The sequence below is a fragment of the Suricata suricatta genome, chromosome 11 (assembly GCF_006229205.1).
Source record: "Suricata suricatta isolate VVHF042 chromosome 11, meerkat_22Aug2017_6uvM2_HiC, whole genome shotgun sequence".
Lineage (NCBI taxonomy): Eukaryota > Metazoa > Chordata > Mammalia > Carnivora > Herpestidae > Suricata > Suricata suricatta.
Genome location: NC_043710.1, coordinates 44,973,319 through 44,988,377, shown reverse-complemented (window position 1 = coordinate 44,988,377; position 15,059 = coordinate 44,973,319). Strand labels below are relative to the sequence as shown.

Below are 15,059 nucleotides of genomic sequence, written 5' to 3'. Positions count from 1 at the left end.
TAAATTTAAAAACTAATGCAATGTAAAATATTATATTAAATACAACTTTTTGCTTTTGGAATTACATTTTACTTTAACCACTAAAATTTTATCACCTAAACAGGAATGTTCTGTAAGTATAAAACATGTACCAGATTCCAAAGACTTAGTATGAATGAAATAATGTAAAATATCTCAGTAATTTGTATATTGACCACATGTTGAAGCGATAATATTTTTGAAATTTGGGGCTACATAAAATATAAGATTAAGACTAATTGCGTCTGTTTCTTTTCACATTTTTTAATGTGGCTATTGGAAAATTTTAAGTTACATGTATGGCTCATATTATATTTCTTTTGGACAACAGTTATAGAAGTTTTATTCTTCTAAAATTCTTCTTTACAATTTAGTATACTACCAAACTAAGATAGATATTTGTATATTCTGTGAGGTAGAGTGAAGGTTTATTATTTTTTTCTTATTTTTCTTGATTCAAAAGCATTTATTTAAAAAGCACATTCTCCCCACCCTCCCACCCCCATTTCATTGCTTGACTTCTGCCACAAATTAGGCAGGTGTGTTTTTGAATCTTCTGTCCTGTTCCACTGACCGATTTGTCCTTGCACCTGAGTCAGCAAGTGATTTTATAAGAAGTCTTCACAGTCTGGCATAGACCCTCCACTTTGTTCTTCTTCAAGACTGTCTTGGCTATTCTTGGCCTTTTGTATTTCCATGTGACTTACAGAATCAATTAATCACTTTTCACAAAAATATTTTCCAAACATTTGATTGGGATCACATTGAATCTATAGATAAATTTGGAGAGAATTAACACTTTGCATGCTGAGTCTTCAAAGCAATGAACATGACCTATCCCTGAGGTGTTCTTCAATTTCTGCCTATGTTTTTTGATAGAAAATCTTGCACCATTTTTGTTAGATATATTCCCTAGTATTCAATTTGTTGGTGCAGTTTTAAATGATATAGTCTTTAATCGATTCATTTACATATATTTGGTAACTTTAGAATATTGAATCTTCTAATTTAAGAATGTGCAATAGTTCTCTATTTAAATTTTTTTAATGTTTTTTATTTATTTTTGAGAGATAGAGACAGTGTGAGCAGGGGAGGGGCAGAGAGAGAGGGAGACACAGAATCCAAAGCAGGCTCCAGGCTGTGAGTTGTCAGCACAGAGCCTGACACGGGGCTTGAACTCAAGAACCATGAGATCATGACCTGAGCTGAAGCTGGATGCTCAACTGACTGAGCCTCCCAGGTGCCCTAATAGTCCTCCATTTAGCCAGGGTTCCTAAAATTCTAGATATAAATTCTTCATCAGATATGTGTTTGAAAATATTTCCTCCCAGTTGATGGATTATCATTTTATTGTCATCACAGCATCTTCCAAAGAATGGAAGTTTTTAGTTTGATGAAGTCACATTTATTAATTCTTTTATAATTTGAGTAATATTTAAGAAATCTCTGCTAAACCTAAAGTCACTGAGAATTTCTCCTGTGTTTTCTTCTGGAAGCTGTACAGTTTTTAGCTTTCAGGCTTAGATCTGTATCTAATTCTAATTAATTTTTTATAGTGACTTGAAGTCAAGTTTTTTGGCTGATAGATATCCAGTTGTCAGCACCACTTGTTAAAAAAGATGATTCTTTCCCTCACTGAGTTATTCTGGCACCTTTACAGAGGACCTATTGACTCTATACGTGTAGGTATCTCTGTAGTCTTTAATCGGCCCAGTGATGTACATGTTTAGCCTTACACTAACAGCATCTGCTCTTGGTTACTGTAGCTTCAGAGTAAGTCTTGAAAACAGGTAGTGGGAGTCTTCCAACTTTGTTCTTAAGATTTATTTTGGCCACTCTAGGTCTTTTGTGTTTCCATATAAATTTTAGAATGAGAGTGTCGGTTTCTACCCAATAAGCCTGCTAGAATTTTGACTGGGATTATTTTCCATTTATAAATCAATTTGGGAAGAATTGACAACTACTGAGTCTGTCTGTGAAAATGAAATCTCTCTCAGTGTATCTAGGTTTTCCTTAATTTCTCCTTAGAAAGAGTTATTAGTTTGCAGTGTGTAGTTCTGCATATTTTTTGTTGAATGCATCCCTTCACTGTTTCATTTTTTGTTGTTGTTGCTATTATAAATGGAATGGCTTTCTTAATTTTTACTTTGACTTGGTCATTGTTGATATATAGAAACACAATTGACTTTTTACATTGTCCTGGGTAAACTCACTTATTATTCGGAGCTTTTAAATGGGATTTTCTATATAAATAATCATGTTGTTTATAAATACAGTTTGACATCTTCCTTCCCAGTTTGTATACCTTTTACTTAAATTTCTTGCCTTATTTTTCTGCCTGGGACTACCTATGCAAAGCTAAATAGAAATGTTAAGAATGTGCATCATTGGCTTTCCCCCCAATAACAGAGGGATTATATGTTATTGCTGAATATATTGTTTGCTGTAGATTTTAAGATAGGTACTTTTGATTAGAAAAGATTCCATCTACCCTTAGCTTACTATGACTTTTTTACACATCTATTGAGATAAGAGTGTTTTTTGTTTTACTGTAATCAATAATGTGCTGAATTACAGCAACGGATTTTTTAAATGTTTGTTTATTGGGGGTGGGGTGGGGAGAAAGAGACTCCCAAGAAGACTCTGCACTATTAGCACAGAGCCCAGCTGGGTGCTAGAGCTCATGAACCTGTGAGATCATGATCTGAACCAAAATCAAGAGTCGAACATTTAACTGACTGAACCACCCAGGTGCCCCATCGATTGACTTTGTTACAGAGATTTGAAAATGTCACACCATTATTGTGTTCTTGGAGTAAACTCTACTTGGTCATAATGTATTATGTATTTTTATGTATCACTATATTGGATTTGCTAACTGTTTTTAGTAGTTTTGCCGCCACGTTCATGAGAGTTATTGGTCTGAAGTTTTCCTTTCTTGGAATATCCTTGTCAGGGTTTGGATTTTATCCTAGCCTTATTACACAAGTTGGGAAGCATTCTACCTTTTTCTGTTATCTGGAAGAGGGTTTGTATTTTTTTTAACCCTGGTATTACTTGTTCTTTAAACATTTGAATACAAGTGAAGTCATCTAGTCTAGCACTTTCTTTGTAGGATGGTTTTTAACTGAATTTAGTTTCTTTAATAGATATGTGAGTATTCAGCTTTTCTATTTCTTCTTATGTCAGTTCTGGTAAGTCATGTTTTTCAGTGAATTTTTCCATTTTATCTAATTTTCAAATTTATTGTCATAAGATTTTTTGTGTAATAGCTTCCTTGAATACTCTGTAGGACTTTTCATTCTCAATATTGGTTATTTGTGGATTCTGTCTCTTTTTTCTTAATCATTCTTCTTAGAAATCATCAATGTTATGTCTTTCTAAAGAACCAAACTTTTGCTTTATTAATCTTCTTTTTTATTTTTATTGTCTCTCATAATCTATTCTTATCTTGATTATTTTATTCCTTATAGTTTCTTTAGGTTCAGTTAGTGGTTCTTTTTCTAGCTTCTTGAAATAGATCATAGGACATTAATTCACAACTTTTCTTTTGCACAGTCTGTACATTTAAAGCTCTAAATTTCCCTCAAATCACTACTTTGGCCACATCCTAGTGTATATTGTTATGTCATATTCTTATCCCATCAGCTTAAATTTGCTTTTATTTCTTCTTTGATCTGGAGGTTCTCAGAAAAGTTCTAATCATGTTGAGATTTTATAGTTCTATTTTCTATCATTGATTTTCAGCTTAATCTCACTATTGTCTGAAGACACATTTTGTATGACCTGAGTCCTTTGAAATTTGTTGATACTTTCTTTTTTTTTTTTTTAATAGTTTATTGTCAAATTGGTTTCCATATAACACCCAGTGCTCTGTTGATACTTTCTATGTTCACCAACCCAGGAGCTCCCTGAACCCTGTACTTTAGAGATTTTTATGGAGGCTTTGTCACATAGGCATGATTAATTATTAATTTATTTTCCAGCCCCTTCCCTGTCTCTGGAGGATCAGGGGTAGGACTGTAATTTCGAAGCTCTGGTCACAGCCTGGACTCTCTAATGACCAGCCATCTTCCAGAAGCTAATCAAAAGTCACCTCATTAGAACAAAAGGTGTTCCTATCACCAGAAGTTTCGAGAGACTTAGAAACTCAGGAATGATAAGGGTTTCAGGAGCTCTGCATCAGGAACTGGAGTCAAAGAGCAAATATTTGTGGGCATGGGGGATAGAGATCAAATTATATATTTCTTCTTAGCTCACACTATCCTACATTAAATAGTGGATTATCTTTTAAAGAAATTATAAACCAAAAAGATAATCATTTTAAATTAATCATTCCAGAAATGGCTCTTCATTCTACGTGCTATATTCCTTCTGCTACAGAATTTCTTTTAACATTTTTATATGCAAATCTTCTAAAAACAAGTTATCCTAGCTTTTCTTTTTTCTAAAAAACAAAAGGCCTTTAGTTTTTCATTTTGAATGAATCATTTCACTGGATATAGAATTACAAATTGATAGACTTCTCTTTCAACTTTTTAATGATGTTTCATTGTCTCTTGGTTTATTGAGGTTCTGATGAGATGTCCATGGACATTCTTGTCTTAGTTTCTCTGTGTGTAATATATAATTTTTGTCTGCTTTTAAGATTTTATCTGTATCTCTGGTTTTCAGCAATTTTATTATTATGAGACTTGCTATGATTTTATGTTTACCCTGCTTGTGGTTTATTGAGCTTTTTGGAACTGTGGGTTTACAACTTGCATTAAATTTGTGTGGTTTTCAGCAATATTACATCAATGACTCTTTCTCGCTATCTCCTTCTACCACTCTTTCCATATGTATTTTAGACCCCTTTATATTATCTCAGAGATCACTAAGGTTCTGTTCAGCTTTTCAGTCTGTTTTTTCATTGTGTTTTATTTTGGATAGTTTCTATTGTTGTCATTTAATTTCACCATTTTCCTCTGCAATATTTAATCTACTATTAAGCTAATCTAGTGAAATTTTCATTTCAGATTTTGTATTTTTTCATCTTTTTTTTAAGTTTATTTTGAGAGAGAGCGCGCACAAGTGGGGGAGGAGCAGACACAGCCGGGGACAGAGGATCTGAAGCAGGCTCTGTACTGGTAGCAGAGAGCCCAATGGGGGGCTCGAACTCACAAACTGCGAGATCATGACCTTAGCCAAGGTCAGACGCTTAACCAACTGAGCCACCCAGGCACCCCTGTATTTTTCATTGTTATAGGTTCCATTTGGTTCTTTCTTCTATATTTTTTTTACCTCTTCATTCTATTCATGCTGCCTTTTTAAATTCTTGAGCACATTTTTAATCACTGTTTTTAAATCCTTGTCTGCTCATTCCAGTTATTTCTGAGTGTGCTTTTGTGAACTGATTTTTCTCTTGATGATCAGCTCATTGTCCTGCTTTTTTGCATATCTAGTGTGCTTCCTGGCTGCTAGATACTGTGACTATTACATCGTAGGGTCTCTAGACTCTTCACTAAGAATGTTCAATAGGCAGTAAAAATGTTTGATAGACAGTAATTTAACTTGAAGATCAAGTTGTTTCTTTCCATGTTGTTTTTTTAAGCTTATTTGCGTGAGTTTATAATAACCTCTACTCTAGGGCTAATTCATCCCTATTGCTAAAGTATGACTCTTCTGTGGCCTCTACTCTAATGCCCCTGAAGTTTGTTCTGCCCTAGCTGGGTGGAACTTGAGTATTTCCCCATCCTGTAAAAAGCTTTAGAGATTATTTAGCCTATAATTTCCAGCAGTTATTGGCCCAACCTCATCTAGTTTCTCTCTATGCATCTAAAGTTTATTATTAAGCAATAGACTCAAGGGAGACATCTGTGCTTATTCCTGAAGTGCCTTTTCTGCAGAGCTCTCTCTATGGTTGTCTCCCCCACACATTCCAGCTGCCTCCACTAGCTCAAGCTCTGGTCTCTGTCTTTTCAACTCAGTGAACCTGCTGTGCCCTGGTTAGGCTCTTCCTGCCTGCACTGTGGTCTGGAAAGTGCCTGGAGGCAGGCAGCTAGTGTGATTGTGGGGCCTCATTTGCTTCCGTTCTTACCTTTATCCCAGTTCTGCACTGTTTGTTGTCCAATGTCTAGAAACAGCCGCTTCGTATATCCTGTCCCGCCTTCTAGCGCTTTGTGGCAGGAGATCAATCCCAGAACCAGCCACTCCATCATCGCCAGAGTGGAGCGACACTGCCAGGTTTTGTTAACTTCGCAACTGAAAAGTAAACTCCTGGAGTCAATGGTTCCGTGGTCGAAGAGGAGGAAGGGGAAGAGATTTAGAGGCAACTATATAACTTTTTTTTTAGTGTTTGTTTATTTTGAGAGAGAGAGAGAGAGAGAGAGTGAGACACACATTCTTGACAGTCATTATGAGTATGTAAATCTCTGGAGAGGAAGGAACCCATTTCTTTAGTCTTGGTGTATCCAGCCAGGTGGCTAGGCACTGTCTCTGCGTGGTACATGTTTATTGGTTTTGTAAAACTCGGCTATCAAGTTGACCTATGTCACGGAAAACATGTGGCTTACTCCTCCTCACTTAATAATAAACATGTATTGAGCTCCTATTATGAACCAGGTCCTATGGTCGGAAGAGTGTTATCCAGAAGATTGAGTCCTAGTTCCTGGCTTTGGAGCTCAGCCGAGTGGAGTCAGGGAAGCAGACAGGCACTTTGTAGTATAGAGTGATGAACGCTTTGATGGGCATATGCCCAGAGGGCTGTAACTGCCCACAGGGAGGAACCTCGCCCTGCTGGGAGGAAGCGGGGCAACCAGATACATTTACATTACAATTGCCAGAAGTTTAAGAAATGCATTACATTTAGAAATATCTTCCAAAGATACAGAGAGGGAGGGAGGCAAACCAAAAGAGACTCTTAAATACTGAGACCAAAGTGAAAGTTGATAAGGGTGTGGGGGAGAGGGGAAAGTGGGTGATGGGCATGGAGGAGGGCACTTGTTGGAATGAGCACTGGGTGTTGTATGGAAACAAATTTGACAATACATTATGGTAAAAAAAAAAAAGAAATATCTTCCTTTCAATTTCAAAATAAATCCAGTGGCACTATTACATTTAGTTTTGAAAAGTTTCTACTTTAGGTGACTATACTCCTATAAAATGAAGGTTAATAGCAGCTTTGTTAATATTGCAGTATTACTGATTTGTATCAATGATCGTGGTGAGGCAGTTGCTGCTGCTACTCATGATGACGACAAGATTTATTCAGGCATCGCCAGTGAACCAGGTGCCGCGTCCGGCTGTTTTCACTGATTACCTTTGCTCATCCACTACAGTTCTGCAGGTTAGAAGTTGTGAGCTCCAGAAGCTCAGGGAGGTAAAGATAGGTCCTCAGGCTCACACACTCAAAAGTGAATACTCCATGACTACATTACTCGGTGGTAATTTAGTAGCTAGAACTGGAGGACAATCTAAACTCCCCACTAATGATGCTTCCTTCCGTGCTTCCTTCCGTGACTGCGCTGTCCTCTGAAGCTCTCCACCTGAGCTCTCCCATCTGGCAAACTCCAGTGGAAAACAGTTAACTCCTTCCCCAGAGAGCCTGTGCTGTTACATAGATGTTTTACATTATTTTGCTTTGAATAACAGCATATGTAAATATGCGCCTAAAGGTTAAAATCACCCTTTTTTTTTTTTTTTTTAAACTGGGCCTCTTCCACTGGAGTAAATCGTTGAAAATTAGGAGGAGGAAAAGACAGGCTGGAGAGAATGTTAGTCACACGAAATTGCTTCTTCTTCCCCCTCCCCACCCAACACGTATTTCCGTTCGGATATAAGCTGCCATCGCGGTGTAAAGATGCCTCCATTTCCCAACATGGAGTCCTCGCTGGTTCTCATAGTCAGGGTCCAGAGTGGGTTCGTCCAGACATTACTCGTTAACTCTGCGTCAGGATGATGTGCAGGGGCAGATGTTCTTGCTGAGAAGAATAAAAGCCTCCTGTGGCACCTGGAAGGCTTCACCACACACAGTCCCCAGCCAGATCACAAAGAGATCCTAGCGCTCACAGGCCCTTTGCTGCCTCCAACCGTCCACCTCTTGTTCAGAGATTGGCGTATCTCCTTGCCTTTTGCTCTCCCGTGGGCCCTGCATTGTTGAGCCCTCCCTATCTTACAGTGCCTTTCCTGGCATTTGAATCATCACTTCGATGATGTGATAATATCTGCAAGTTGGGAAAATAAAAGTGGCATTTGTTTAGCCATAATTAATGAAATATTTATGTTGCATGAGACTATGTGATAAAACCTTAGGCTTAGAGTCCTTTTGCTTCTGATTACATTTGGGATTTTTTTTTCTATGACCAGACATTCTGACGCCAGCTCTTTTACATTGAGCAGATGTCATGTAGTAAAAATGGGTGCCAGATGCTGTGAGCCACAGAAGGGCGATTTGTTTAAGAGCTGGCTCCGACTTTTTTGCATTCAATTACTCTGCAGAACAAACCTTACATGAGCATTTAGGTAACTCAGCTAACTTCAGACAAGGATTTTAATAATAGATTTCATCTCTGAATGCATTCTCAGCAACACACCATATAAATGGTGTTTAAGGAATTAATTGATTTCTGCATAATACCTTTTTTTTTATATGAAAGAGCTGCAAAGCTCTTGGCAGGGACCCAGAAATGTAATTAACGTGGAGGGCCAAATTTCCAGTTGCCCTTAGGTACTGCCTCCTCCTGCTCACGGCAGGTGCAGTGAGGGAAGGGCAGGGAGGAAGAGGATGAGGGGAAGAGGGGAGGAGGAAGAAGCAGCTTTGGGTCAGGAAGCAGTAAAGAAGCAGAGAGTTCAGTGAGTTCTTCTGTTCCCATTTCAGGTCCCAAACACGTCCCTATCCGAGTGCAGATGACAGGGGTCTCCTCTTCTACCTCTTCCACCAGCTCCTCCTCTGGAGATGAAGATTTTCATCCCCAGCCTTCACTGCAGCCAAAGGTAACACCACTTGGCAAACTAAAAAGGGCCTTGGCTTATGGGAGCCATTCACGGTTGGGGATTCCAGACCCCATGTGGGCCCCCCCAGCTGCAGTGGTTAGAGGATCGTGTTTCATTGCATCTGACAGCAACCGCTCTCTACCTGCAACACCCCAAGAACTATCTTTTTTTTTTTTTAACTTTTAGAAGCTTACCTTTCTTCGAGGCTCCAGCTGGCAGGAAAAAAAAAAACAGACATATTTACTTTAAATCATTTGGTGACTGCAGCTCTTAACGTGGGTTTAATATGTGGTCCAACAAGCAAACCATCGAAAAAATTACAACAAGCAGATGCATATTTCCCTGGGGGAAACACAGCTTCGTTGAAGAAGCACTAGAGGCAGATTGCATGGAAAATGTTATGTTTATTCTAATCAGAAGTAGGAAACGGACCATGCAGTTGCACACAGATATGGATCTCCAACGGTCCCTGCTGGGGAAGGGGCTAGCTGCGTGCCGGCTGGGGACACGGCCGTTCTTCTCTTTGCTTAAGGAACAGATTTCTGGGAAGCACCCTAGACAACTCCTGTGCGCATAGATTTAGAAAGACAAACATGGTTATATGTCCTTCAACGTGTCTGTGTCATGTACATGAAGACACATCCCACGACCAGTCTCAGGGTTGTTTTCTTTCCCCCCGGCGCCTGGAGCGTTTTCACCGGGACTGGCACATGAATGGTTGGACCTAACACGCTTTCCAGCAGGACAGAGAAGCAGTTCACTGTGCTAACGGTGTTTATTTTTTGGAGCAGCGGGGATCTGAGGAGAAAGGGAGAGAACCACATTTATTTACTCAGACTCAACTTCTCCATATCTGGCATGAGGAGCTTTGGCGCCATCTCAAGTCCCTCAGGGTTTCCAGCCCCTCTGTGGCCCAGCTTAGAGCAAGTCAGGAGGGGCTCTGGGACACGGCGCGAGTGGGGTGAGGGGAAGAGAGGGAGAGACAAAGAAGGTAAGAGGGAGGGAGGGCATGCAGATAAATGGGAGAGAATATGTATGGATTTCTCATGTCTAACTCGGGGCAACTCTGGTAAGTTCAGCACTCAACACAAATGAATTTGGCGTGTCATGTTGATTCCTGGGGCTTCTTTACTGTCCCTGTCATCTTTTTAAATACCCTGTATTTGAATAAATACAGACATTCATCAGCCATTCCAACGGCCATTCCAGCACTCACGGAGAATAAAGGAATGGAATGGTCCAAACACATCAAATAACAAGACCATGATATCTAGGGCAAGCCTTGCAAGTAGCCCCTTGTCCTCCTGCTGGCTCAGAACACAGCCCGACAGCACAGAAGCTTGCCCTGTGGAAAAGCTTCCCAAAGGCTCACCCTGAAGGAACAAGGGTTTCCTCCTTCCCTGCCCCGTTTCTTTATCTCTTCTTTCCCGTATAGGTGTGACCCCAGCCACTTGGCACAGCACCCACGTCAGCTCAAATGAAACTCTGCACAGGAAACTGCACACGGGATGTGCACCCCCCACCTCTTCCTTTGCTTGGGCCCTCCCCTCCAGTTCTCCTCCCAAACCCAGGCCTGGACCTGGGAGACTGGGGCAGGCAGCTCCTCCCCGGTCCTGCCAGCCCTCTCCCTTTCTCTGTCCTTTGTCTTTTCCTTCCTTGCCTTTTTAAGAAATGTTTTTAAGGTTTATTTGTTTATTTTGAGAGAGAGAAATAGGGAGCAGGTGAGGGGCAGAGAGAGGAGGAGAGAGAGAAAGAAAATCCCAAGCAGACTCCATACTGTCAATGCAGAGCCCAATTGTGGAGCTCGATACCACAAATCCACAAGACCATGACCTGAGCTGAAAGCAAGAGTCAGCCGCTCAACTGAGTCACCCAGGCACCCTGCCCCGAGCCTCTTTTTCCTTTTCTCCCTGTGCTTTTATTGCCACTATTGAGGATATAAAGGCCGCGCCTGGCACATCATGAAGCTATATGAGCATTTGTTAATAAATCATCCTTCTTTATATGTCAACATCCGTTAATAAAAGGCGGTAATGACTTACTTTCCTCCTCCAGGTTCTGTTTTGCTAACTCTTGATAAAGCAGTGAGGTTTTGGCTCCACTGCTTGGAAAAGAGTTAGGATACTGTCAAGCTAACCTCCCCCCCACCTTGAAATTATATTAAGTGCTCTTAACTGAGGGGAAAACTTTGACATTTCTATAAGGCAGCGGTCTCCTGTACCATATTTGGCATAGGAAAAGCCATATGGACAAGATGAAAACATGAATATGGATTCAGGGTCCCTGGGCTTAACCCCTGGTTGTACCAATTACTAATGGTGCCATCTTGGGCAAGTTATTTAACTCCAAGATTTGATTGCCTTATCCATAATGTAAGTGTAATTTGAGGAATAAGTGAAATGATGTATGTGAAGTAATCAGTATAATATCTGCCACATAGCACGTAGGACACGCTGGGGTCTATTATGTAAATTAATATAATGGAAGCTGAAGAGATATTTATGAGTCTTTGAGTTAGACAATCTCTAGATGACAACTACCAGTGATCTCTACCATGCCCCTCCACCCTAACTTTTCCAGAAAGATCCCGGCTGCCAAATGGTGGGATTCCCCCATCCCAGTAGCCCAGACCCTCTGTTCAGAGTGATGGACAGTAAATCAGGAAGCCATCTCAAAGAAACAGAGACGATTGATATGGAATAAGTGGAGTTCTGAAAGCTAAAATTTCCTTCCAAGGATGAAGAAGATCTTTAGGATTCTGGATCCTAAGGAGAACTCCAGAAAAAAGGAAATTTCATCATAAATGTTTTCACTGATGATCTGTAGACACTCTGAATCCTCAAAGCTCTCTGTCCTAAGGAATATGATAGTCTTGCGTCCATATCCATGGAATGGGTGACTGAGGAGTCACGGGGCCCTGGCGATGCACATGTTTTCAGGCATCATCTCTGACCTCTGTCGTGAACCTGGATGCCTCTGGTAGTATCTGAGGTAGGCCTATTATAATTTATAATAGGATTTATAATCTCTTTAATGGGCAAACATTCAGTCCAGCCATTTATTGAATGCCCAGGTAGTGGGCTAGCTGTAACAAAGTTTTAATTCCATATCTGTTTCTGCCAGCATTAAAAGGAAATCTTTAGCATGCTCTAATCTTTGTCCTAATATGTAGAATGTGGATAAGTATGCTCAGAGAAGACAAACTCATAGTAGAACTAGTCCAATTTAAACATTTACTTTGTGTACTTAGGATATATATGTATATCGATATACCTATATATGTGTGTTATATACATGCATGCACACATGTATGAAAAATGCATTGACTTTAGTAAATTATAACCATGCTTATTTATAACATGGTAATCTAATAATCATGTCACTTAATAATAAAAATCATGGTACTTACTGAGTACTTATCCAATATCTTTTTCAAGAGTTCTACAAAGGGCATGACGCACATTCTCTCAATTCTTTTTGGTTTATTTATTTATTTGTTTTTGAGAGAGAGTGTGAGTGGGGGAGGGGAAGAGAGAGAGGGTGAGAGAGAGAATCCTGAGCAGGCTCTGTGCTATCAGCATAGAGCCTACAGCAGAGTTCTTATCCCATGGACTATGAGATCATGATCTAAGCCAAAATCAAGAGTCAAACACTCAGCAGACTGAGCCATCCAGGCACCTCTCTCAATTAATTCTTAAAGCATCCGACCAGGTGGTCACTAAATCATTTCCTTCGCTCTGAAAAGGGCACCGAAGTTCAGAAAATTGTGTGACATGCTGAAACTCACACAGCTCAGCTGGGATCCGATGCCAGCTTTGCATGTTGCCTGGGCCCACCACTCGACCAGCACTCTGATGTTTCTCCAACCAGAAGAGTCTCCTCCGTTTTCCAGCATGTGGAGCTGGCCACACTGTTACTTCTCCTTTCTCTGGTGTTTAAAACCTGGAAGTGACACCATCAAGATCCAGACATCTGTTTTCATGCATTGATTTTGAGTGTTCTTGATTTTACAAGCCTAAGCACACACAAAGCCAGTGATGTTAATGACATATTTGTACAAGCAAAGTGATGTAGGGAAGGGAAGCCATCTTATGCCTACCTCAATCCAAGAAACAATTGTATTTGGATTATTTAGACACCTTCCTCTATTCCCAGGTCAATTAGGCAATGTAGATTCAACCTAAGGACTGTTTAAAATTGTTAAATGGTTTTCATGAGGTGTGTGTGTGTGTGTCCCTCCCAGGCTCGTCCCTCTTGGGCCTGTGGTAGCACCTGTGTTGAGTATAATTTTTATGTTATTCTTTTCCACAGGGGAACCAGGTCAATTCTCTATAAAGCCACTCCCACCTCCATATCTACATATACACCTCCTCGAACACACACACACACACACACACACACACCAGTTTCCCAGTCTGGCACCTACTAGTCATATGTGGCTATTTAAATTTTTTAAATGAAATGAAACTTAAAATTCAATTTCTTATTCATGCTAGACTCATTTCAGATGTCCAATAGCCACATGTGGCTAGTGGCTTCCATATTTTAGATAGCACAGACATAGATATTTCATCATTGCTGGAAGTTCTATCAGAACATCATTCTAGAAACTAAGCAGTGGTTCTTATGGGAAGAGTAGAAGCTGTGTCATTATTTTGAAAATTTCAACCCCATTTTTCTCAAATATACATTTTCTTCTCTATTGTTTTTTTTTTTTTTTTTAGGAGAGGAAGACACTGAGAAGAAGGAAGCTGAAGAATGCAATAAAACAATTAGTTAAGCAGGAAGAATTGAAAAGACTTCATAAAGCTCAGGTCAGAATACAAACTTGACGTGAGTGAGTGAGCTTGGGTACTGGGACCTCGTAATTGGATTGGAAAGCCCTTTGGAAATCTGTATTGTATTGGGGGAGATGGGCTGGGGAAAAGGTCAATCTCTCTCCTCTGAATGACCAGATTTGTGGCCATTCTAAAAGTCTTAACTCAATGCCTGGTTGGATTCTGAGACCTAGAGAGCCTGGGTGTTCTGCTGGCCCCTCCCAGCTGCCTTTCTGTCTGCAAACATGTGTCCTGCAAAGTGAGCCTGGAATGACAGGCAACACGTGGCCTTGGGAACCATCGCAAGCTCTAATACCACATAGCAGTGGCTTAGTTTTGTCTCCCATGAGGATATAACCTTCCCCTGACTTCCTGACAGAGTCCCTGCAGAACTGACAACTATTAGGAGCTGTCTCTACTCCAAGGTTCCTCACAAACATGAGCGTCTAGCATTCCAATATAGTTTCCCTCATTTGATTGTTAGCTCTAAACATTCCTGCCCAAGTTGGTCTGCCCACTTCTGTCACAGACAGCCAAGGGGAGCAGAAAGCCAAACATTCTCCATCTCCCTGAGGATCCCAGACTTAGCCTTGAAGAACAGTGGGGTTCTAAGACAAAAGGGCTTAGAATGACCATTCATATTCATGCGATGTACCCTTCTATCCCTTTCTAACGTCACTCCCTCTGGCCATGTAGTCCTGGAAAGGAAGGAAATCAAATTCCTTTACCCTTCACAGTGAGTGACAAGGGAGCCCTCCCTGTCACCTAGTGGACAGGGAAAATCCCCACAGTCTCTGTCCTCTGTCAACTTCTGAAACAGGTTTTCTTGAAGCATTGTACCTTTCCCCTGGGAGAATAAGGTCAGTCTCTACGGTACAGATCGGCAAACCCGGCAACCCCCTCCTCACGTTCTCCCTCCAGACAGCAGGTGGTGGTAAGAACCGTGACCCCCCTGGAGTCCGCATCTGTAAGCACTCACAGCAGCCCTTGTTAGTCTTCAGGACTTCCATCCTTGGTTTCCAAAGAACGACCACTGCCGTAGTCCGCTCAGGCCGCCATAACCACCTCACATAAAATACATGGCTTCAAAAACAGGAATGTATTTCTCATAGTTCTGACGGCCAGAAGCCCAAGATGAAGGTGTCTTCAGGATTGGTCTTTTGGTGTAGCCTCTTTTCCTGGCCTAGAGACAGCTGCCTTCCTTCTGTGCCCAGGCAGAGAGGGAGATGCCTCTGGTGTCACTGACTCTTC

The 15,059-nt window shown here is 40.6% G+C and overlaps 1 protein-coding gene across 1 annotated transcript in view; it reads left to right on the top strand.

Moving 5' to 3' along the window:
• The window catches only part of MICALCL (MICAL C-terminal like), a 77,279-nt gene that overhangs the window by 34,433 nt on the left and 27,787 nt on the right, over positions 1-15,059 (top strand). The window contains exons 7-8 of the mRNA XM_029915802.1: positions 8,876-8,991; positions 13,716-13,805. Coding sequence (XP_029771662.1) covers positions 8,876-8,991; positions 13,716-13,805 — 206 coding nt within the window. The remainder of the gene's footprint in view (positions 1-8,875; positions 8,992-13,715; positions 13,806-15,059) is intronic.